Source organism: Podarcis muralis, chromosome 13 (assembly GCF_964188315.1).
Source record: "Podarcis muralis chromosome 13, rPodMur119.hap1.1, whole genome shotgun sequence".
Taxonomy (NCBI): Eukaryota; Metazoa; Chordata; class Lepidosauria; order Squamata; family Lacertidae; genus Podarcis; species Podarcis muralis.
In genome coordinates this window covers 36,574,100-36,597,706 of record NC_135667.1, presented here as the reverse complement: position 1 = coordinate 36,597,706, position 23,607 = coordinate 36,574,100, and the positions used below count along the sequence as shown (strand labels likewise).

Sequence of the window (23,607 nt, the reverse complement as noted above, 5' to 3'; positions counted from 1 at the left end):
CGGCAGAAGCCATCTCGCTTGGTGGCAGGGATGAGAAACAATCGCAAGAAGGGAACCTTGCGTCTCTCGAAAAGGGGCCTTTTGTGAGAGTGCCAAAGAGCCGTGGGCTCTCCTTTTTTGTTCGATCTCTCCTCTGCTAGAGACTAGATTCATTGCCCTGGTGTTTTGGGTTTTTCTTTTTCACGCCTGAGGAGATGTTGCTTCAACCCCTCCTTCCCTGGTGAATTGAGCCACACCTGAGATGTAAACCTTTTTACCCCCCCCCCCTTTGCATCTTTTTCGCCTCTGCCTCCTTCTGCATCTTCCGACTCTTCTCCCCTTTCCTTCTGGAGTTGAGAAAATAGTTCTATCCCCTCCACTTCTTTCCCCTGCAAGGAGATTTTCATCTGCAACTATTTTGTTTTCCTTCCCTGGTGGCTTTGATTTATTCTTGGGGGTTTTCCTCGCCACTGCCGCTGTTGCTGCAAAACAATTTAACTTTTTTCCCCCAAGAAGAAGACGCTTCCACAAGGAGGACAGATGTGTGTGTGTTCTTCGCGGCAGGCTTGAGAGGGGAGGGGATGTTGGATGGTTTGAGATGGCAATATAGCCTCAAAAGAGACACCTCCCCGAAGCCTTTGGTTGTGCAACGACGGATTGTCGTAAAGGGAAGCTGCAGTGGAATAACGGCAGTGTTTGCAATCACTCCTTGGCATGCTTCTTGTATCCTCGGTGTGGGGACTGCCAGAGATGTTGCAGACAATTTACGAAACTGAATCGTGTTTTTCTTCAGATGGAGTTTCTGGACACGAGCCATCGCTGGAACTCCTGTCACGGGCACAGATCCACGCCATACCTGTGGCAGGTGAGTACCATGTAGAGTCTGTGAAACGGGCTATAAGGGTAGTGATTTTAAAAGTACGGTAGTCAAGTGTGTTTGAGGTTTGGTCTGGAACTTGGGACAATGGGACATAATGAAGTGGCTGATATGTTTAGTGCATTGGGGGGGGGGGAGAGTGTCCCTGAACATCTGAGCCTCAGCAATGGGGCTTGGTTTTGTATAGAATCTGGTCCACGTGTGGCTGAGAGAAGAGCTGGACAAACCCCAGAGTCCTAGAATTGCCCCCATCTAGAGATAATGTAATATTTGTCCAGCACTTGAGCCTAAAATAAGGAACGTTCATTCTTAAAAATGTGATGCTATCACTTAGGACGTCTCAATATGTTTGTACCCCCTGGCTATGGATTTTCCAGGTGAAATTAATTTTAGGTTTGTGGTGAGTACTTAATTTGAACCAGGGTTCAGTTCTAAATTGGTTTGTAAACACTAGGGTCCAACCATGGCAAAGTAGAGTGCCTCTGATCATGTGAAGAGTGTTCCTCTCATCACGGAAGAACCACAGGCAGTTTCTCCCCTACACGAGAAAATTAGGATGCCAGGTTTCCAGCACTTGAGGTCCAGCACTTATTTTTAAAGCAGTTAACCCCTTGAACTGTAGCTTGACAGGACCCAGAATTGTTTTTCAAAGTTACTGCTCATCCCGGAGCACATTAAATAATAAGAGTGCTCCATAGCATGTGCAGAGGGCATCTCCATTTGTTCAGGCTCAGCTTCTGTTAAATAATCTGGATCAGCTTTTGCAGAATGCAAAATAGCGAAGGCTTGAATTTCAGAACCTGATCAACAGTTTGGGATTAGCGGGCCCATTTTGATATTAAGTGGTAAAATAGATTCTTTTGTTGGTTCTGACTAAAAGTGAAAGTTATTTGGCCATCTCTTTGTAGCTAAAGTTTGCAGTATGTTCCTCTGGTTGGAACTGATTTGTAGGCTGGGGAGAGTCTAGTCTGTTTTCCTTCTGTATTCCCATAAAATAGAAATAGCAAAAGAGCAACTAGGGGCTTCCAGCCTGTCATCTTTTAGCAGCAGTGCACCTTGATGCATAGTGAACACATTGGGGTCCTTCGCTGAACCTTTTCTCTCACTTATCTCTTGCCCATAAGTCATATTCTGTCATCTGCTGGCATACTAGGGTTAGCCAACATGCATGTTTCTGCACATAGATTGTATTTGCTGGAATGGAGTGACAGTCTGTCTTACTCCAAAAAACGTTCCAGCTGTCTCAGAGCAAGGGAACAGCCACATTTCTGAGCTGAAGTGCATTTGTAAATAAATCCAGCTGAAGTGGGAAAGATGGAAATGCATTTCACACTAGGAAATCTGGGGTTATTAAATCACAGTTGAGCTGAGCCCTGTTCTGTGCAGTACTTAGCATCACAGTTAATCCTGGCTTGTTCCTATTTTATACGTTGTGCGGCTCGCATGAATGTAAAAGGAAGTCCTGACCTCTGAAATTGCTCAGCACCATTAGAGCAACACCTGAATATTAATTCCAGGAACTGCTTTCTTCTTTTCCATAGTCTTTGGTCTGCAAATGTTAGGAAGGGTGTTGGTTGGGACGTTAACTGGGCTAGTCTGCTAAGTGAATGGCTTCTGGGGTGGGGTGGATCTCCCCGTCGCAACTTCAGTGCAAAAGGCTATATTGCAGTACCACATCTGGAGTTTCAGTTGCAGCCCATTAGATTCAGGAATGTTCTCCAATCTTGGGCCTCAGGAACTGGCACAACTTAGAGGGGGATGTGGCATTTCATCCAGGTGCCTCAGACTTCTCAAAATGTGAAGCTGGTCTCATAGGAATTTGAACTATTTCCCCAGAGCTGTAAAAGAACATACATTCATAGGTCTTGATCCTTATCTCATTGTTGATTACCCAGTAAAAGTCCGGTGTAAGAACAGGTTGATATAATAAAAATATGGGGCATAATTCATTTCCCCATGTGCTCCTAGAGTCTTCTCCCTTCTCTTCCCTGCCAGCTCTTGACTGTAAAACGCAGTACCTGCCATGGGAGGCTGGTGATGACCTCTCCCATATATAGATGCAATGGGCACACACGCTTCACCAACCAGGGCCACACGCCCAAGCTTCTCCTGCTTGGAGCACAAGTAACTTGCATACACATCTATGGTGTGGGGAGAAATGTCTAGGTTTCCATGTGGGATGTGCTCCTGAGCCTTCCAATAATAACATGTGTATTGCCAAGTGCTTGTCCCTAGCCAGTGGGAAGGAGTGGTCCTCCTTTGTGTCTGTTTGTGGTTTTGAGATACCTCCTTCCTCCTTCCTCTGTAATACGTGGCTCAGTCATTTGAAGCATCCAGAACTATTTATTCTGCAAGTATTTGCTGTGGCACAAATGCTTTCTGGTAGTGATGGACTGGTGTCTTGGTTTCATGAACCGAGGGGAGGTAGGGTCAAATGCTCCTTTGTTCGTTGGGCTGGGGTTTGGATAATGACCCTTACGTTACTGTGCACAGGGGTTCCTGGAGGAAAAAGGCAAAAACAGAGTCTTTCTGAAGGAATGGAGGTTTTTTGTGCCTTCATTTGCAAACCCAGAAAGATGTCACAGTGTGGAGAGCCTTGTGTCTGAATGAGGCTGTTGCAGCTAAATTATTTCTTGCAGATTTTATTTTTAAAAAGCTGGATGGACATCTGCTAACAATCCTCCTATGCCTAGCATATTGTTGGAGTTAAAACAATTTATTGGTTCTTGGGGCAGTGCTGCATATTGAGAAACTCCAGTGTGCTCACCACAAAGAAGTGTGTAAACAGATTTAAACATCTGTGCGCGTGCATCTAGGGAAATAGGTGTTCAGAGATATGTGCCTGGTTGACTTGTGCAATTTACGTGCTTGTTCTGGAACACATCAGGGTAACACTGGTACCTGTGCTGTAATCGTAGCCTGCTGAGGAGCTCAGCAAAGAAATGAGTTGCCTAGGGAAGTTATGTAATCTCCTGCCTTGGGAGATTTCTAGCTGTGGTCTACACATGCAGCAGAATGAGGTGGGAATGAGGTAGTAGAATGGACTGTACCACTTTAGACTACAGGTGGGAGAGCACATTTTTGTCGTGTACCCCTGCACAAACAACAACAGTCTTCAATTACTCCCTGCGCAACAGGAAGCATACCAGACTACACTACTTCCCTCAGTGTGTTAGGGTGTTATGTTTTTAATTAATTTGCAGGAATTCGTTTATTTTTCACATAGGGGAGCATGAAAAAAATGCAACTCCTACCTGCAGTTAGAGCATTCTCTATCCCTTAAGTATTATATCACCTCATACTGCTGCATGCGTAGACCAGGCTGAAGTCTTGGAATCTGTAATAGAAGTAGGAAAAGCTGGAACAGAAGGGAAGTTGTCTGTTTTCCTTCTTGTTTTGTAAAACATAAGCCAGGTTTGAGTCAGAGGTAGCAACTTTGTTGGGACAATTTGCTATTTCAAAGGTAGGAAGAAAGTTGTTGAATCTCACAGCTGACCATATGTTTGGAGTTTGTATGTGTGTGTAACCTTAACCAAACCTCGCACACTAATATCTGTTTTTATGTTTCTTTAGCTTTTCTGGATGGAGGTTTTCAGGAAGCTGCGCCTTGGTTTTCGAAACGTTTCGGGAGTCGAACGGACTCCCAGAATGGATTAAATTCGAGAACCAAGGTATCACTGTAACTCCCATCATCCCTGACTATTGGCCGTGCTGACTGGGGCTGATGGGAGCTGGAGTCCGGCTGCATCTGCAGGGCACTATTTTGGCTACTCCTGCTTTAGGTACATAATGTTCTGCCACGGGATCTCTTTCATCTCTGTGTATCTGCAGAGTGTGTGATATTGCTAAGGCATCTATTCTGTGCAGTGCTATGGAGACCCAAGTGTCCATTTCTGTAACATTGGGTTGTGCTGATCTGGGAACAAGGGGGATGTTCCCAGATAAAAAATCTAGAAAGGAAATCTAGATTGGGGACCCCTGCACCTATGCTAAATGTTCTCCAACGGTGGTCCCCAGCTTCATATAGGTAGTCCACAATGTGTCTGTGGATTTGTGGTTGAGGAAGGGGGACAATACACCCTTTGCATTAAATACTCATATTGATCTTTAATTGTATTTTTACTGCTGCTTTCATTTCTTGGAATGTATAATATTTTTATGGTACGTACTGTGTTGCCGTTTGAATTAAAATGGATTCAGATTGTAATACAACGAAATACAACATATAAGCAATAAAAGAAGCAATAAAAATACAATTAAAAATCATACAGCATCTAGCCCAGTGCACTGCAATTGCTACAAGAAGCAGAAAAATCATTAAGTGAGCCACCAAGACCCTATGCAATTTTCCAGTGGTCTGTGGGAGGAAAAGTTATGGAATCTCTGGCTTAGACAAAGGAAGGCTAAATAAGAAATATTGATAGTTTTCATTCAAAAGGATAATGGAAAGACCTGAGAGAATGATAGGCCGTGTAATTAAATGAGGATCGGAGAAGAAACTACATGAGACTTTTAAACTGGAGGGAGGCACATGAAATGTTCGGGGGGGGGGGGGACTTATTTGGGAGAATGGAACTACACATTCCCCTCAATCTCACATCAGAAAACCTTGATGGCCCCTTATTCTAAGGAACTGTCGTGTTTAACTCCTGTTAGTGGCCAAGAGCAATTATGATGATGCAACAGAGTGTAAGGAACAACTAGAATTTCCTGACTTGCTTTGTAAAATGCTGAAATGTAGAGAGAGAGAGAGAGAGAGAGAGAGAGAGAGTGTGTGTGTGTGTGTCAGGGGTGGTGATGTCTGCAAATAGGAATTTCCATTCATCCTTCTTCCATTATAACAAAGCTAAAGAGGCCACCTGATGAGTCTTAAGGTAGATTGGGGTCAAGACCAAGCACATGGAAATCAGTCTTCAGTATGTGTAAAGTAACTAGCGAAAACTGGCTGCTACCAAAACCTACCGTGTGCTTCTGCAAGTCTTGCTCCTCCTCTTGTTGAAACTGCCCCAGCCGCCTCCTTGCTATTTAATTAAACAATATCCCTCTCCCCCTCTGTTCAATACCAAGTGCGAAACACTGAGGATTTGGCTGTGATGTCTGAACTAGGTCATTACGCCTGTCCAACTATCCGGGCAGAGCAATCCTGTGCGCACATTATGCCAGGGTACGTTGCTGCCACGCCAACAGAACAGATGCCGTTTCCAGTTTGTGCTCAGCCTGGGCAGGAAAGAGGAAAGCACAACAGCAGAAAGGATAGAGGCGGTGTGAAAACGACAGAGGCGGTGCCTCTGGAAACACAGCACAGGCCTTCAGCCAGGGACTGCACTGGTGACAATGCCAACCCGCTACATGGGCATGGAGGCAACCAAGCAATACAGGCCATTATGAGGTCTTGCACCGTCCCCTTCCCATGCCCACAATGCTCAAGGTGTGCAAGAACTAAGCAGCAGACAGAGGCACAGCCAAGGGAGGCCTGTGGCCCTGTCCCTCACACCAGTCACAAGCACCCTCAGGAGGTCTCTGGTTTGAATCCCTCTATGAACGAAACATTTTATTTCAGTGCAAGAGGGGTAGAAAACAAGGCAGCAGCAGCAAGCGAGGGAGCAAAGCTGACATGGACACATAAAGAATAATTTCCTTCTTAAATTGTGGTGCCTAGAACTGCTGATTTGAGTTCCTCTATAGCAGGCACGCCCAACTTCCAAGACACTGAGATCTACTCACAGTATAAAAAACTGGCAGTGATCTACCCAACTCATTGCCCAGAGTTGAGCTTTTTTTGGGAGGGGTTGCCCAGAGTTGTTGAGTTTCGATCACGATCCACCTGTGGGTCGCCATCAACAGGTTGCACATGCCTGCTCTATAGTCTCCTTTGACAACATTTGCCGGAGATATATAGCCCCATGCCACACATCCCACCATCAAGATTTGTGGTCTCCTTGTTTGTGGTTTATGGTCCTGGTGGCGGTGTGTTGATTTTGGGTGCTTAATGGAGGTAGCTTTTCCGCCCCCCCCCCCTGATCCCACCCCCCTCATTTTGAAGTCAAAGGGAGGGAAATCATTGTGCCAATTTTCGGGCTGGTGTAGAGTTTCTCCATTGTTGGGAACATAGCTATGGATCAAAGGATAGGATACACAACACAAGTTGTGCACTCTTTTCCTCTACTGCCCACTACCCTTGCCCTGCTTTGATTGTTCTGCCAATGCACCTGGGCATCTTCTGCTGGCATACATTTTGCAGCGGTTATATAGGGGGTTCTGCTTGTGTAGCAGGGCTTCTAGCAAATCGTATGGCCAGGGGACTTGCCGGTATAGGATTGCACTCTGAGTCACTTTCACTGTACTGTGCTGCAGGAACAGCTGTTTGCTCTTAACCTTCAGGCTTTACGTTGGATCTTTGATTCAGCAAGGAGGCTACGTATTCTTCTGCTCCCCTCCCCAGTAGAGATTCTGACCCAAGGAAAACCAGAATCATGGTCAGAATAAATTAGGCAAATTATATAACTTTTTGTGTTTGCTTGATTTCCATTAATTTGTTCTGCTTCCAAGATCCTGGCTAATTTTCAAAGTACATTTCATTTGCCAGCGACTGTTGGAAAGAGGGAAGTGATTGAAGGTTGAGACTACATGTTTTGAAGGGTGGTTTCAGGGAACAATGGCAAATGGAAGAAGGAAAAGGGGCCGAACAGACACTGAAACGCATGTGTGTATGTGCGTGCCCACAACACTCACACGTACACACAATTGCCAAAACAGCACTGACATTTTCACTCTGCTCCCTTGTGCTTTCTCAGCTTTTGCCGAGACACAGTGTTTTTCCCCTTCAGTTATGACGTACAGAAACTTGCTTTTTTTATACCGGCTAAGAAACATTCTAAAAGCAATGAAGACTCTTAGGAGGCCTGTTTCTGAATGCTTAGACGCTGGAGTCTCAGATCGGTATCTCGGAACGTGTTTGCAATGCCATCCTGGAAACACAGAATATATTCAGCCTCTGGTTAGAAATCTAAACAGCAGAGGCGAAAGTTTAGCTAGTGATTAAATAAATTAATTCTTGTACAGATTGATTCTCAGCGGCTAGCCTGGCAATTGCTTTTGATTTGCTGTTGAAACCATTTTCACACTATTTACGTATCCTGCTGTTGCTTATTAATTGAAACCTGTGTTCTAGGAGTAGTGAAATGCCTTTAACCCCCCCCCCCCCCCAAAGCCCCATTCCTATCTCTACACATGCCTCATGCCTATGCTGGTTCCTCCACACCAGGGATGGAGACCCCGTGGTCCTCTAGACATCTTTGGACTCCAACCTCCATCAGCCGCATTGGTCAGTGTTCATGGGAGTTGTAGCCTAGCAACAACTAAACGCCTGCAGGTTCCCCATCTCTGCTCCTGACCATTGCGGTGATCCATTGGCACTCTGAGCAAATGTGGATAGTTTATGATGAGAGCAACAGGGCGGGCGGGGATGTGTGTGTGGAATCTGTGTAAAAAAGCATGCCGGTCTAAGAATACCGGGGCGGGTATTTTTAGAATAAAGGTTTAAGCTGCTTACTGTTGTCAGCCCGAATTCTAACTCTTGTGTGTGCTGCGTTGGTGATTCTTCCATCTTGTTGTGATGCCAACTTTTTATGCATGGCTTGGGTAGGACCAGGAAAGCGAGAATCAGCCGGCGTAGTCATTTATTCAGTCACTAGCAAAACTTTGAAAAGATGTTTTGACTTATAATCTTTGGATCCGTGCAGTTCTGCATTTTCAAGAAACTATTGGGGTGGCAAGGGCGGCGAAAAAACACTCCCCTTCTTACGACAGCAAAGATAGGGATGAAAACACAAGGTTCTTGTTGAAATCTCAGAAGCTGGGTATGGAAGGTAAGAACATAAGAAGAGCTTGCTGGATCATGAATGGCCCATCTCATCAGCTGTCCTTACAGTGGCCAACCAGATGCTTATGGGAGGCCCCTGAATCCAATATTGCTCTCGCCTCCTTTGTTTACCAGCCAGTGTGTCATGGTCTGGTTGATGGGCGATCGATGTCCCGGCAGGGGACGTTAGGACTGGGGGCAAGATGGCGGGGTGGGAGCAGGAATGGGGGTCCAGAAGCCAGGAATCAGGAAGCCAAGAGTCTGAGGGTCAGAGAGCTGGGAGTCACAAAGTCAGGGGTCCAAGGATCAAGAAGCAAGGAGTCAAGAAGTCAAGGGTCCGAGGATCAAGAAGCAGGGAGTCAAGAAGCTGAGGTTCAAGGATCAGGAAGCAAGAAGCCAAACGCAGCAAGGCAGGAAGCATGTTGCTGTGGCAAAGAGCTGAATGGAAAATGCTGACCTTATATCCCTTCCCAGCTCTTGCCACCAGGTGCTGTGAGTTACCAATCGGCCTTACCTGTGAGGCCTCGCCTTGCCTCTTCAGAACAAACTTAGGAGGTCTCCAGTCCTGCAAAGTCCTATTGGTCACAGGGCCTGGCTCCTACACGCACACCTGACACAGGCATCTTCTCTTGGTCGCAAGTGGTTGAAAGTTGGGAGCAAAATGCGGCTGGCTAATTTCGAACACTGTTTCTATAACAGGTTAACCTCTATAGGGGAACCTGTGAGGATTTGTCCTCCAGGAATATTCTACACCTGAATTTTCAGTGATCATTTAAAATCGGGGGGGGGGGAAGGGAAGAGTTTTTATTTCTATCAGTGTTCAATAGTTTTAAATGATTGTTTCTCTCCCCGCCCGCCCCATGTTTTTAGCTGCCCTTACTTTTATCTGTAAGTCACTTTGAGTCCCTGTCAGGGATAAAGGTGGGGTATAAATAAATATATAACAACAGCACACACACTGCGTGCACAAAGTCACAGGTTCAGTTCCTGGCATAACCAGGTAGGACTGGGGAAGATTTCTTTCTGAAACCTCCGGACAGCTGCTGTCAGCAGCCAGAGTTCATGATGCTACCTCTCCCCTTTCAGATCCCTCCTTAAAAGCCTCTATGAGGCCTTTGACTTAATTCCAACTGTAAGCTTAAGCATGTGTATCTGTATTTGATCTCATTCATCCCTGGCTGCAGAGAAAGCTGCCTTACACTGGTGCCTACTGGGCTATTATTTCAACCTTTCTATTTTTAAAACGTCGTTAACTTTTAAACCTTTTAATTATCTCAAGCTGCCGTGAGCTTTTATTGATTAGAGGAGTTTCCCCCCCATTTAAATCTGTGCCATTCTTTTGCTTTATTACTCTATAAATATTGCAGTTGGGATTTTTTTGCTCTTCTTGTAGACTGTCCTGGGAATGCCCATTGGCCATTGAAGGGTGGTCATGCAAGTTCTGAGGAACAATTGGGTAAGAAACTGTCAGTGACGGGGCCTGGAGAGGGCAGGTGAACAGGCATTAATGGGTAACAGGAGAAGCAGCTGAGCAAGGGAAGTCCCGAGACTGACAGTGGGTCCCCTGTTGGAGTGTTGGCCCTGGCAGGTACACAGTGACGCCAGTGCCTGCAGCTGGTCCGGAAGGGCCGGATACACATTTTATAAATAAAGAATGCCAGGTTACGCTACTGTGGTACCTCTAGTTACGAGCTTAATTCGTCCCGGAGGTCCGTTCTTAACCTGAAACTGTTCATAATGAGAGGCGTGCTTTGGCTAATGGGCCTCTTGCTGCCACTGCGCTGCCGGCACACGATTTCCGTTCTCATCCTGGGGCAAAGTTCTCAACTCGAGGTAACTCTTCCAGATTAATGGACTTTGTAACTCGAGGTACCACTGTATTTGCCCTTGTACTCTCTATTCTGGACCAATAGCAAAAAGGGATTAGTGGCCTGTGTCTAGTTCTGGGCAGCACAGATAAGCTGATAAGCTGGAACAAGCACAGAGGAGTGTGATGTAGATGACCAAGAGTCTGGAAACCAAGCCTTATGAAGAACGGTTGAGGGAATTGGGTATATTTAGCCTGGAAAAGAGGAGATATGATAGCCATCTTCAAGTCACTTAAGGACTGTCACATGGAGGATGGAGCTACCTTGTTTTCTTCTGCTCTGGAGGCTAGCACCAGAACCAATGGCTTCAAGTTACAAGAAATGTGATTCCAACTAAACATCAGGAAGAACTTGTAAGAGCTGTTTGACAGTGGAACGGACTTCTATCAGAGGAGGTGGTCTCTCCTTCCTTGGAGGTTTTTAAACATAGGTTAGATGGCCATTTGTCACGGATCCTTTAGCTGAGATTCCTGCATTGCAGGGGGTTGGACTAGAGCAGTGTTTCCCAACCTTGGGCCTCCAGCTGTTTTTGAACTACAATTCCCATCATCCCTGACCACTGGTCTTGCTAGCTAGGGATGATGGGAGTTGTAGTCCAAAAACAGCTGGAGGCCCAAGGTTGGGAAACACTGGACTAGAGGACCTTCAGGGTGTCTTCCAACTCTGTCCCTTAACTGACCGGACAGTCATTTTCTGGGAATGCTCTGGCTTTGGGTTTCCAGCATCAGGCAAGGATGTGAACCACATGATGTACTAGGCCCCTTCAAATTCTCTGACCTTCTGCATGTTCCACAACTGAGCCATAGCCCCAGCCTCTTATTTTGTTTGCAAAACTCTGTAGAGTACCACATGCACTCTTGGTTCTATGAAATAGGTAAATAATATTCGCAATAATTAAGAATTAAGTACATTTCTAAACATGTCTGATGCAGATAGAATGATAGCCAGATTTCAGAGTGGGAGACAGGTTGGCATGCAAATTTCCCGGGGTCTTTTTTTTTTTTTTTTTTGCACTGGAGTTCTTGATAAGTGGCCTGTGTTAACTCTGGTTTAGGAGAATCCCTTGGTTCATTTTTTAACTAAGAGTCAACAGCAGTCAGATGTAATGATCAAACCAGAGCAAGAAGGGCAGAATGAATTCACTTGAGTCAGCATATGGAGCTAATGATCCTGTGGCCTTCTCTCAATCGCTTGCTCCTGATTAATGTTGCCTCTGCACTTGGGTGGCTAAGTGATTCCATCTTTCTAGATGTTGTTGGGCTCCCAGCCCCTGCCATCCCTGACCATAAGCCATGCCTGATCAGAGTTGGGAGTCCAACAACATCTGGAGGGCCATTGGTTCCCTATTCCTGTGTTAGAGCAAAACAGCTTGGGGGAGGGACTGATTTGTAGTAAAGAAATAGAACAGGGGAGAAGGTGCCTAACCCTTTCTCCACCCACTGCTTTTCTGCCACAGTTCTTCCCCAGCAGGCCTATCCCCAAACTCAGGGGATGTGAGTTTGTGAAGGTAAAAATGCACCTAAATCTCTTACTCCTTTCTGCATAGATGCCAAAGTTTCTAACCTTTATAGCTGGGGATGTTAGTTACTCTGTATTTACACAAACAAAATATCACCATCGGAATCCAAAGCCTTGTGGAAGAGCCATAGCTCAGTGTTGGAGCAACATGCTCTGCATAAAGGAGATTCCTGTTTAGTCCCTGACAAGCTCTAGTTAAAGGAACCTCAAGTGATGGAAAAGATACTTACTTGGGACTCTGGAGAGCTTCTCTCCGTCAGTGTAAACCATTGGTCTTCAGCTGGTGGGTCAGCATCCACTAGTGGACCACAACAGGAACACGGCCACCATGGCAAAAGATTAAGAAATGTGTCCCGAATGCAGTTTGGGATAAAAGTGGATCCTGGGTCAAAATGCATTTGAAGATACCCGGTGTAGACAATACCCTGCTAGATGGATCAGTGTTCTGACCCAGGATTTCACATCTTCGTATGATCAAATTTCTGCACTGCTATAGGAAGAGGCAAAGAGCTCTGCAGGGCGCTTGGGCCTTGACAGTGCTCCCTGGCTCCCAATTCACAAATATATATTTACAACAGCCTACCTATTAGCTGTTGAGCCAAATTCAAGGTTTTGTTGCTGGTATTTAAAAGCCCAAACAACTTGAATTGTTTGGGGGCGCTTAGTCTTCCCTCACCTGTTGATTCTCTCCTGCAAGGGTCCTTTCCTTGAGATGATTTGTAACCTGTCTTTTTCCTCCCAGGAACAAGAAGTAAGCCTAATTACCAGGGGAAATGGGCTAAAAGAGGTATATTGGGGGATGGGGAGGCAAGCGAGAGTTGTAGTTGCCACCCAGCGTCTTCAGAGTTACCTGTAGTGGACCTTTGTGGAAGGCCTTGTGGAGTAGAGAGCCTTTTGGCCTTGCATACTACTTCTACTATTTATTTAATTATTGCATTTCTATCCCACCTTTCTTCCAAAGAGCTCAAGGTGTGGTGTACTTGGTTCTTCCCTCTCTCCATGTTATCCTCACAACAGCCCTGTGACTTTGGTTAGGTTGGGACTTAGAGACTGAGCCAAGGTCACCTAGCGAGCTTCATGGCTAAATGGGGATTTGAACCCTGGTCTCCCAGATCCTAGTCGGTGTTATTTATTTATGGATTCTCCCCCCCCCCCAACTCACAGTATTTACTTAATTGGCATTAAGTCAATTATCCAACGAAGTCACACTCAAAGTAGACCTGGTGAAATCAAAGTCCAGTGTGTCTCCTCTGAGCATGACTCCCACCCAATGATAATAATTGTTATTACTGAGATTTGGAATTGTTAATAGCTGTTCATTTAACATATTGTGAGACGCTTCAAGCACAGTATAGTGGGAAAGCAGCATACAAATAAGCTGATGGTGATGATAATTTGCAGAGAAGAATCAGCAGGTGCTGAAAGCGTTAAGCCCCTTCTCCCTCACAAGCATCCTTAGTTAGGGTTGCCTGGTTAGGAGCATCCCAGATCCTGAGATTTGAGGGCCCAAACCTGAGACCTAGGGGCGTCCCCTGGTGATGTCCCAATGGAGGACCCTGGTGACATTTTGTAGCTTGGCTATGTAGATTGAGGTTAACTGGGAATGGGGAGAAAGGCAGACTGCAGGCACAATCATTATTATTACAGTGGTACCTTGGTTCTCGAACTCAATCCATTCTAGAAGTCCGTTTGACTTCCAAAATGTTGGAAAACCAAGGCACAGTTCCTGATTGGCTGATTGACCCTGGAAACAATGGCAACAGCTGAAACGAACGTTCGGCTTCCAAAAAACGTTCGCAAACCGGAACACTTTGTGATGTCCGGGAGCCGATTTGTTTGTCAACTAAGCCATTCGGGAACAAAGGCACCACTGTGTGTTGTTGTTGTTGTTGTTGTTGTTGTTGTTGTTGTTGTTGTTGTTGTTGTTGTTGTTATTGACTCACCCACCTGGAGATTCAGGCCAATCACCTGGAGGGAACCAGGGAAACCTGGAGACTTCAGGTCAGACCCAGAGGTCTGGCGCCCCTACCCTGAACCCTGCATTTGTACTACTTTGACAGGTGCATGTTTGTGAGCAAGTCTTTCCAGAAGTAAGACATAATTTGGCACTTAAGCTCTTTCTCCTCTTTCTTGAGTCACTGCAAACTCTTATTATGTTAAGGAAAAGTTGGTTGGTGGGGTGGGGAAGGAACATGTACTCCCTTAGCCTGTTGCAAATTAATTGCTTGCAACACGAGCCTGGCTTTTCCCCTTGCTATCAATTAAAACCACAGGAGCCTGCTTGTGAGGGTTTCCTATCTACGCAAATCTCTCTCCAAAGAGACCAATAAGTCTGTCCTTTGCAAGCACTGCTGACTTCCCTCAAGGGGGCAAGCTTGGGAGAGAGAGCATTTATGCTACCATTTTTGTGTCTTCATGGCTTCCTCCTCTGGAGCAAATTACAGACTAAGCTTCATTCGCATTTAACAAATGTTCCTGATGGCCCTTTCTCCCTTCTCCCTTGTGTCGGAGAAGGGATGGGAAGAAAATAATGTTTACTCCTTCTCCTTCTACCCGGTTTCCCTTAAAATCTCTGGCTTTCCAATGTTCTAGGCTTACCTTGCAAACACAAATGGAACCCTGCAAGGGGTGGTAAAACTAGCTTGCATGGAGGGGGAAGTTGTAGGGGACAAGTTAAGTTCTTTGCTTCCTTCCTGTTTCTTCACTTATGCAAATGATCCCTTTCTTGGGATGCTTTTCAAGACAGAGCGTCTATTCATATGCCTGCAGTATAATGTGTAGTTTGCCCCTGGTTGCACCATTCCCCTCATTGGTTAGAGCATGGTGCTGATAACACCAAGGTTGCAGGTTCAATTCCTCCATGGGATGGCTGCATATTCCTGCAGCTATAGGGGGAAAGTAGACAGCGGAATAAGGGTGAAACGCCCTACTCAGTTTCCTATCAGTTTTCTGCTTGAAATCATGCCTTCCCCAGTGCTGCTTTGCAAAGGTGAACCAGCAGCTGGGCTTTGAAGACATTCAGCGAAAGCAGAACATGTTGTTTCTTGCAAGAAGGGAAGGCAAAACCTGGGATTTGAGCACATTGTGGGTCAGTGTCTGTGCGCCTTCCCCTTTGCTTGAGCCTGGATAAATGGAAAGAAATATTTTGGAGTGGAGTGGAGCTAGGGAGGACCCACTGAAGGCAAGTTTGGAGTGAAGCCCGTAGAAGAGCTATAAATACATCGAGTGTTTGTGGTGACGACAACCATAAACCTCAGCAGCTAAACCAGAATTTGGCAAAGGCTATCGGCTGAGGAATTTCGAGGTGGGTTATAAAACTCCTGAAAATAGATTCTGAGCAGGATGGAGCTCTTCCACACAATCTGGGTTTGCCAGCAAGGAATCTTGTCCTCCCCCCACCCCACCCCGTTTGTGTGGTATGAGGGAAAGATGTAAATATCAAATGCGCACTAGTATGAAGTATTGGATTCCGCCCTCAGAAATCATGAAAGCGCTGTACATGTCTTCATTTTGGGGGAGGTGGTGTCCAGAAGAGAAAGACTAATAAAGCAATGAGAATTGGGTGCAGAGGGCGAAATTATGACAGTGGGCACAGAGAAAAGAGGCAGGAGACAAAATACGGTCTCCAAATGAAGATGCAAATTTCCTTCGGTGTCTGAAATTGCATCATGTGCCCCACTTTGCCTGTGTTTCCTTTGAGCAACAAAGGGGCTTGGTGGCACTTTGAAGACTTAACAAATTTCCTGTGCCATAAGCTTCCCTAAGCCCAGAGGTCATGCCTCTGATAAACTTTTACTACCCCAGGCTTGCAAACAAGACCGCTGCGCCCTATTTGTTTTGAATCTAATTTATGGAGGGTTTAATTAAAGTTGATGAATGGGGTCATTAATTAAAGTGGACCTGATTTTTCAGCAGGTTCGGGGTGGGCATTTCATTGGTGCAAAATCAATTGAAAAGGAATGATTGGTTTTGGGGTGGGGTGCAAATTAATTGAACAATTTATTTGGAGTGATTTGGAAAACTTATTGGTTTGTTTTTGTTTTATCATGTGTTTTGTATTCTCACTTTGTATTTTTCTGTTGTGAACTGCCCTGGGATCTTTGGTATATAAATTAAACAATCAAACAAACAACTGTTTTCATTCTGCAAAATGTAAATACATTGGAGTTAAGTACAGAATTTCTAAATATGTGCCTATACGTATACAATAACATAAGCAAAGTTTATGCAGATAGTATTTCTTTTGTTCTCTCTTTCAGTAGTGCATATCCTCTTTTCCTTAGTAGTGTGTAAGTCGCCTTCTTCATTTAATACTGGCGTTTTTCTTCTCCAGTGATTAGATTAATAAGAGCGGAAGTAGACAGAAAGTACTTGCCTGCCACATTTTTGGAAAAACCACTGATTGGAAATCCAATTTGGATAATCATTGGTGTGTGGGTGTGTGTGTGGGTGTGTGCGCGCACAAACACAAGTCCTGGTCCTGCAAGTAGGGTGCCCAGTTAAGCATATTCTAATTTATATGTATACATGCAAATATATTTTTAAAAATACTATAATTTATATAGAAATATACACATTCCTTTAAGGCCTGAACATGTTCAGGAGGTATGGAATGTTAAAGATAAACATCTGAAATAAAAAAAAAATGCAAGTTTCTGTTCCTCCTGGAATATCTTGAAAATTTCATAGATGAAAATAAGGACCTTCCCAACAAGTATAACTGCTTGAGCCTCCTCCTACCCCAATTCCAGATTGTGGAAGGTTCTGTTATGCTGTATTTATTCTGTCATAGCCTATAATAGGCTATCCTGCAATGGCTTAATTGTTTTTTAAAACTTAAGGGTATTCATTAAAATGCTTGGCCTCTGCATAGATTTGGGTCGTATTACACAATAGTGCTCTTCACATACATTCAGCAGCATTTTACTATTTGGATATGTGGTTATGGGAAGGATGAAAGTGAAGAACTAGCAAAAAGAAAGAAAGAAGGATTTGGCCACAACCTTATTCTGATCACATGGTATAAATGCATAGAAGATGTTTATTCACTTTGTTTGCATTTCAATTGTCCTGTTTTTTTATCTCAAGGGTGCACAAAATGTAAAAAAAACAACACAATAATGTTGCAATGCATTCCAGAGTATATTTCTTTTTCAGGGGCACTCAAAAAGAACACAACTATGTTCTCTACAGTGCTCTGTAAGAGAACTACAGTTCCCAGCACCCTTGGGAAACTGCAGTTCCCTGGATTCTTCGGGGGAAGCCATGGCTGTTAAAACAGTCCTATAGTGCTTTAAATGTATGTTATGGATATGCTGGGATACGGGTGGCGCTGTGGGTTAAACCGCAGAGCCTAGAACTTCCTGATCAGTAGGTCGGCGGTTTGAATCCCCGCCACGGAGTGAGCTCCCGTTGCTCGGTCCCTGCTCCTGCCAACCTAGCAGTTTGAAAGCACGTCAAAGTGCAAGTAGATAAATAGGTACCGCTCCGGCAGGAAGGTAAACGGCGTTTCCGTGCTCTGGTTTGCCAGAAACGCCTTAGTCACGCTGGCCACATGACCCGGAAGCTGTACGCCGGCCAATAAAGCAAGATGAGCGCCGCAACCCCAGAGTTGGTCACGACTGGACCTAATGGTCAGGGGTCCCTTTACCTTTACCTTTACCTATGGATATGGCATGCATCCAGTTATGCGATAGGAACGGAAGGGCATCCTGCAAACACCCCAAAGGCATTTTTCTTCACTTTGCATCAGTTGTCGGAAGCCAAGCTTTGCTTTCTCCAGTGGCTTGGCTCTTTTGCTCTGCAGTGTGTCGATACGGCACATCTTATTTGCTCCTGATCTTTTTGTTCGTGGCCCGGATTTTGTGGATTTGATGGAGCGAACGTGTAAACTGAACACAGGCCTCAAGAACGGTACAAAGGAGGAACATGCAGTGGTTTTCATTTTTGGAATCGAAAACAGGATCATACCTGACCAATGCACGGATATGAGTGGGGGGGGGGGTCCCAGCACACACCCCACCCCACTCCTGATGCTACTCTGAGCTTCCTGAACGAAGGGACAGTGACACAAATGTGTGTGTGTCAGAAAGAGATTGGTGACCCTAAAAACCCCTTCTGCCTCTTTGCTTAGATGGTCAGCGTCTCATTCAGCTTCAGTCAAAGACTGCAGACATCTGTCTTGCCGCCTAGCCGCCTGTCTGCATCGCAGTAGCACACGCTACGGCGAATCAGGGTTTTTTGGAGAGGGGGGGGGGCGGCGGTGAAGAGAGAGGCTGCATTAGTATTCAGGGCGCCCGTCTCTCCCATCCATCCCCTGAATCATCCTTCCCCGTCCCACGCCGCCCCCAACTTCCTGTTTGGATTAAGAACAGGTTGTTCATTCAGCTGTGCAGGGCCCCTCACTCGCATACAAATGACACTGCGTCTAAGAGGCAGTTACTCACAACTGCAGAGGGTTCATTCAGCAAAGGCACCTGCTGCAATCCTGGAATGGGCAGGATTGACCGTGGAGCTGTTTGGGGCTTGGGGAGGAGGAAGGAGAGGGAGAAGAGAGCAAGGAGCAGTTCTGATGTGTTGTTCCCTTCCTACGCCACCTTCCTTCTCCCCTCTCTCCCCCGCACAAGATTTCAGAACGATACTCCATGTCGCCCTTTCAAGGTCTTTCTATCTCGTTCCACTATGCGGTTTATCCTGCTAGGAATGCAAGTGGACTCAGAGGCTGCAATAAATGAGGAGAGATGCACAAACGTTAGAACATTTGGGGTTGTCCCCTGCCCCTCTACACACACACACACCCACCCCTTGGGCTCCAACCTGAAGAAGCTTTGGTAAGGCAGAGCAGTCTCAGAATTGTGCATGTCTGCAGGGAGCTCATTTCAGCCGGAAGCCACTTCAACTTCACCTCTGAGCCGGATTTTGCACATCAACCAAGGAGAATGTTAAGTACAGTGGTACCTTGGTTCTCAAACTTAATCCGTTCTGGGAGTCCGTTCCAAAACCAAAGCGTTCCAAAACCAAGACACACTTTCCCATAGAAAGCAATGCAAAATGGATCAACCCATTCCAGACTTTTAAAAACAACCCCTAAAACAGCAATTTAACATGAATTTTGCTATCTAACAAGACCATTGATCCATAAAGTGAAAGCAATAAACAATGTTCTGCAGTCACACAATCAATCAGTCAGTAGCTGAACTAGGTTACACACAGTCACACAAAAAAAGGTCACAAAAATGCAAATTAAACAGCAAAAACAGACAGACCTCAGCGTAACACTCAAAACGGAAGTGCGGCCCTCAAATTGGAAGCGTAACACTCAAAACGGAGCATGTTCGGCTTCTGAAAAATGTTTGCAAATTGGAACACTTATTTCTGGGTTTGCAGTGTTTGGGTTCCAAGTTGTTTGAGTACCAAGGTGTTTGAGAACAAGGTACCACTGTAATAATAAAGAAGTGTTCCTCAGAGAATGTGCAGAGTGTTATGTCCTGTCCCCCCACACCTCACTTAGAGTCTGTGACTTCTAGGCTGGTTGCAAGATGTGGTTGGTCATTAGTGAATAAAAGATACTCTGCGCATGTTCCGAGGCATTTCTGTTTCTTCTTTCTTCAATACTTTCAGTATTATTATTTTTTTATAGTTGAGGCCTGGCTCAAATTAAGTCTTGGCTTAATGCTTTCTGAGCACAACTCACAGAGCTTTTAATATACTGGACCACAACAAAGGCGAGCTTGAAAAGAGATGTGTTGGCCACACCTGGAGGAAAAGCTCAGCCTTTCCTCCAGGCCAGGTTTCCAAATATTTGACTTTAATGTGCGGAGTGGTGGAAAAGGTCATCTGAATGACCATTAACTCAAAAAAACATTGCAAGACAGGGCCTGCCATTGCCACAGCAGAGCCTGGATAAGGAGATAAAGACCATTGATTTTTGCGTCAAATTATCTTGCCTGAACTGGGTCATCGGAGTGTTTTACGCATGGGGCTCATGCTGAAAGTCACAGTGTCAACACAGTCACTAGGGCCAGCTGATAGAGGGCTTGCCAGTGTGTTGTTCTGCAAAAGTTCCTGGACATAGGGCACTCTTTTATACACACACCCCTCTTTTCCCGTCCCTCCTTTTTATCTTGCTAATCCACCACATGAAATCTTATTGGGGGCATGCTTCTAGCCTTGTTTACTGGCTCCCTGCAAACTTCGATATCCCCCCCCCCACACACATGCACGCCTGTTTTCTCCCGCCCTTGGCACAGAACTTAATTTCGGAGGAGGATAGACAAAGGGGTTGTTGAGTCCAATCCACTTTCTGTGAGGCAAAAATCACAGATCTTCCACACTTTAGACCACCTTGCCCCCCCCCACAACAGCTGTAACCAGGAAACAGAACAAATAGCAAAAAGTGAGGGGTGTAAGCAAGCCAGCTAGACACTTGCATTAGTAGAGAGACCCAAAAGCTTTGGATCAGCCTTGAGCAGGGGTCTGCAACCCGCGGCTCCGGAGCCGCACATGGCTCTTTTACACCTTTGCCGTGGCTCCGGGGCAGATACTAGCGAGGGGAGGAGGCACATTGTGCGCCCTGACACTCCCCACTGTGGCGGGCGCTGTACTGGCTGTGATGTCGCATGGGGGCAGTGTGTGCGTTAGTCACGCACCGTCCCGACGTCACCTTCCCGGTTTTGCGGCTCCCAGTTTTTTTCCCCTTCGGAAACGGGTCCAAGTGGCTCTTTTTGTCTTAAAGGTTGCAGACCCCTGGCCTTGAGAGATGTGGAATAAAAGCAAGGAAGAGAGTGTATGTTGTGTAATGCTGTGCCTGTTGTTGTTGTTGTTGCAAGCTTGCAGTGTCCAGGGGTGGGGGAAATAGGTTCATAAGAATGTAAGAGAGAGCCCTGCTGGATTGGCCAGCGGTCCAATCCTGTTCTCACAGTGGCCAACCAGGTGCCCGTGGGGGAGACACACAAACAGGACTCTTCCCTCCTGTGTTCCCCTTGTGTACACACAAGCTCATATTGCAGCAGAAGCCCTTGAAGGAAGACGCTTACCAGAATGCATTGGGCTTTTGAAGATTTCTACTCTTCAGGAACAAACCTTCTAATTCAGTATCAAGTTGGGGCGTACTGCTCCCCCCCCCCTTGTTTCGTAAGTTTTGTGCTGTACCCGCCTCCCCGTCTTCACCCCCCACCCCGTTTTCTATTTTGCTTTGCAGGCTTGGTTCAGAATCTAAATAAATGCTAAATAAATGTGAGAACAAGCATTCATTAATCCCCAGGTTTCCTTTTCTTCCACCCCTCTTTCCCCCATGCTGCCTTTCTCACCTCTCTCGGTTGACTGCCACTCTTTCTTCCTCCCCCTCCTTTCTGCGAGCAGCTGTTGTTTGGCTTCCTCTATATTTAGTCCCTGACTTCTTTGTCGTCTTTTGTGGCTTTCCCCCCTCCCCTCCTCCCCACCCTCCTGTTTATAATTATGACAGAACCCCAGAAAAGGAGGAGGAGGAGGAGGCGGGTTTTGCTTGGTGAAATGGTTCGTCAGCGGCTTGTTGCAGAGGCTCCTTACTTATCCTTGCTGCAGTGCCCCTTTCTTGCTCTGTTCTTCTGGGGAGGGTGAAATGGCTTGCCGGGGGGGGGGGAGTGTATGAATGTCATAATCGGAGGTGGGGCTGGGGCCCCATGTCATGTACGTGCGCACATTCACAAGCACGCACGTGTGACTTCATATTAAAAAGAAATAAACAGCGCATGCTTTTTTACAACAGCCTGCAAGGAGTGGAAGCGGAGGGTACGCATCTGATGAGTCACGAAAGGCCTTGTTCATTCACAGTGTGCCAAAAAAACGGCTGCGGGTGACTCAGATCTGGTGCCTGGGACAGAAGAATGGTGGCGGCAGCGATGGTGATTTGGGGGGGGGGGGAGGGTGGAAAGGCCTGCGCAAGATTGGGAAATGCCACAGAGGTGCTGCTTTGTGATGGTGCTTTTTCCCCACCCCCCCAAAAAAGGAAGGGGAAAGAAAGAGGTACCGAGGCCTAAGATCTGTACCATCTGTTTGGAAAGCCTTCCTCTTTATCCCAGATGATTGCGAGCTTGCTGTGATGGAAGGGTGCTTTGCACATGCCCAGCGGCACACTTTGGTTCACAGTCCTGCAGGGCTGAATCACAGCACTGGGGACTAGCTTCTAAGGATAAGCTCCAGTGTACCCTGGCTGAAACACAGCTGTATGCATGCCAGAGTAGTTCTAGATTTGAAAACAAGCACTGCTGCGTGGTGCCTCTCTTTACTCATGCACAGAGCATGTGATTCCTGAAGTTGATGCATTCTGGGGGCTGATCTCTGACATTTCACATAACTTGAGGTGGTTGAGTGTGGGCTGCACTCTCCACATGGATGGCATCCCATCATCCCCCCAGGGTACTTCCTTGCCAATAGTGCCCTGTGGGGTTCAGATGTGGCTGGGCTGTGGGCACATGCTAGCTTTTGAAAGCTTCCTCCTGCAATGTTACCCCCACCCCCCAGTCACATGGGACTTCCTTCTCCTCCTCTGTAGCGGTTCTTCAGCTGATAAAGGTCCGGTGTAGTGGTTAAGAGCAGTGGACTCGTAATCTGGTGAACCAGGTTCGCTTCCCTGCTCCTCCGCATGCAGCTGCTGGGTGACCTTGGGCCAGTCACACTTCTCTGAAGTCTCTCAGCCTCACTCACCTCACAGAGTGTTTGTTGTGGGGGAGGAAGGGAAAGGATATTGTTAGCCGCTTTGAGACTCCTTAGGGTAGTGATAAAGTGGGATATCAAATCCAAACTGTTCTTCTTCTTCTGTGCAGGCAGATGCATGGCCATGGCAGTCTTAGTTGATGTTTGGATGGACTAAGGCAGTTCAGGTGCAGGCAGCTGAAACAGGAGCATACCCTGGCATTGGATGGGCCAGGTGCCTAAAGGTCATGGCAGTGCTTTGCTTTAAAAAGGGAGGTGCTGGTAGAGATGTCTGTGGAGAAGGCCCCACAGCGTCCTAGCTTGCTTCCGTCCGATATTTCTAAGCCAAGAAACGCCTCTTGTTGACCTGAGCAGTGGCAGCAGAAGTAATCAGAGGAAAACTCCTGCTGTCATGCCATTAGAGCTCCACTCAAGCAGAATAAGCAAGAGAGTTTCCAAAATCTGGTTTACCAGATTTAGGAGTAAATAGTGCACCAGCAGTCCTCCAACCTGGTGCCCTCCAGAAGTTCTGAACTACAACTCACAGCATGGCCAGTGGTTCCATGGCAGTCTGGAAACTTGAACAAGAGCACTTGATGTTGTTTTGTTGTTGTTATTTAGTCATTTAGTCGTGTCCGACTCTTCGTGACCCCATGGACCAGAGCACGCCAGGCACTCCTGTCTTCCACTGCCTCCCGCAGTTTGGTCAAACTCATGCTGGTAGCTTCAAGAACACTGTCCAACCATCTTGTCCTCTTCTGCTTGTGCCCTCCATCTTTCCCAACATGAGGGTCTTTTCCAGGGAGTCTTCTCTTCTCATGAGGTGGCCAAAG

The 23,607-nt window shown here is 46.2% G+C and overlaps 1 protein-coding gene across 1 annotated transcript in view; it reads left to right on the top strand.

The window, feature by feature from the left end:
* The first annotated feature begins 249 nt into the window (after window positions 1-249).
* HDAC5 (histone deacetylase 5) overlaps window positions 250-23,607 on the top strand; it is a 94,675-nt gene continuing 71,317 nt past the window's right edge. Inside the window, 3 exon segments of the mRNA XM_028703465.2 lie at window positions 250-594; window positions 597-676; window positions 679-844. Coding sequence (XP_028559298.2) covers window positions 561-594; window positions 597-676; window positions 679-844 — 280 coding nt within the window. The 5' untranslated portion in view covers window positions 250-560.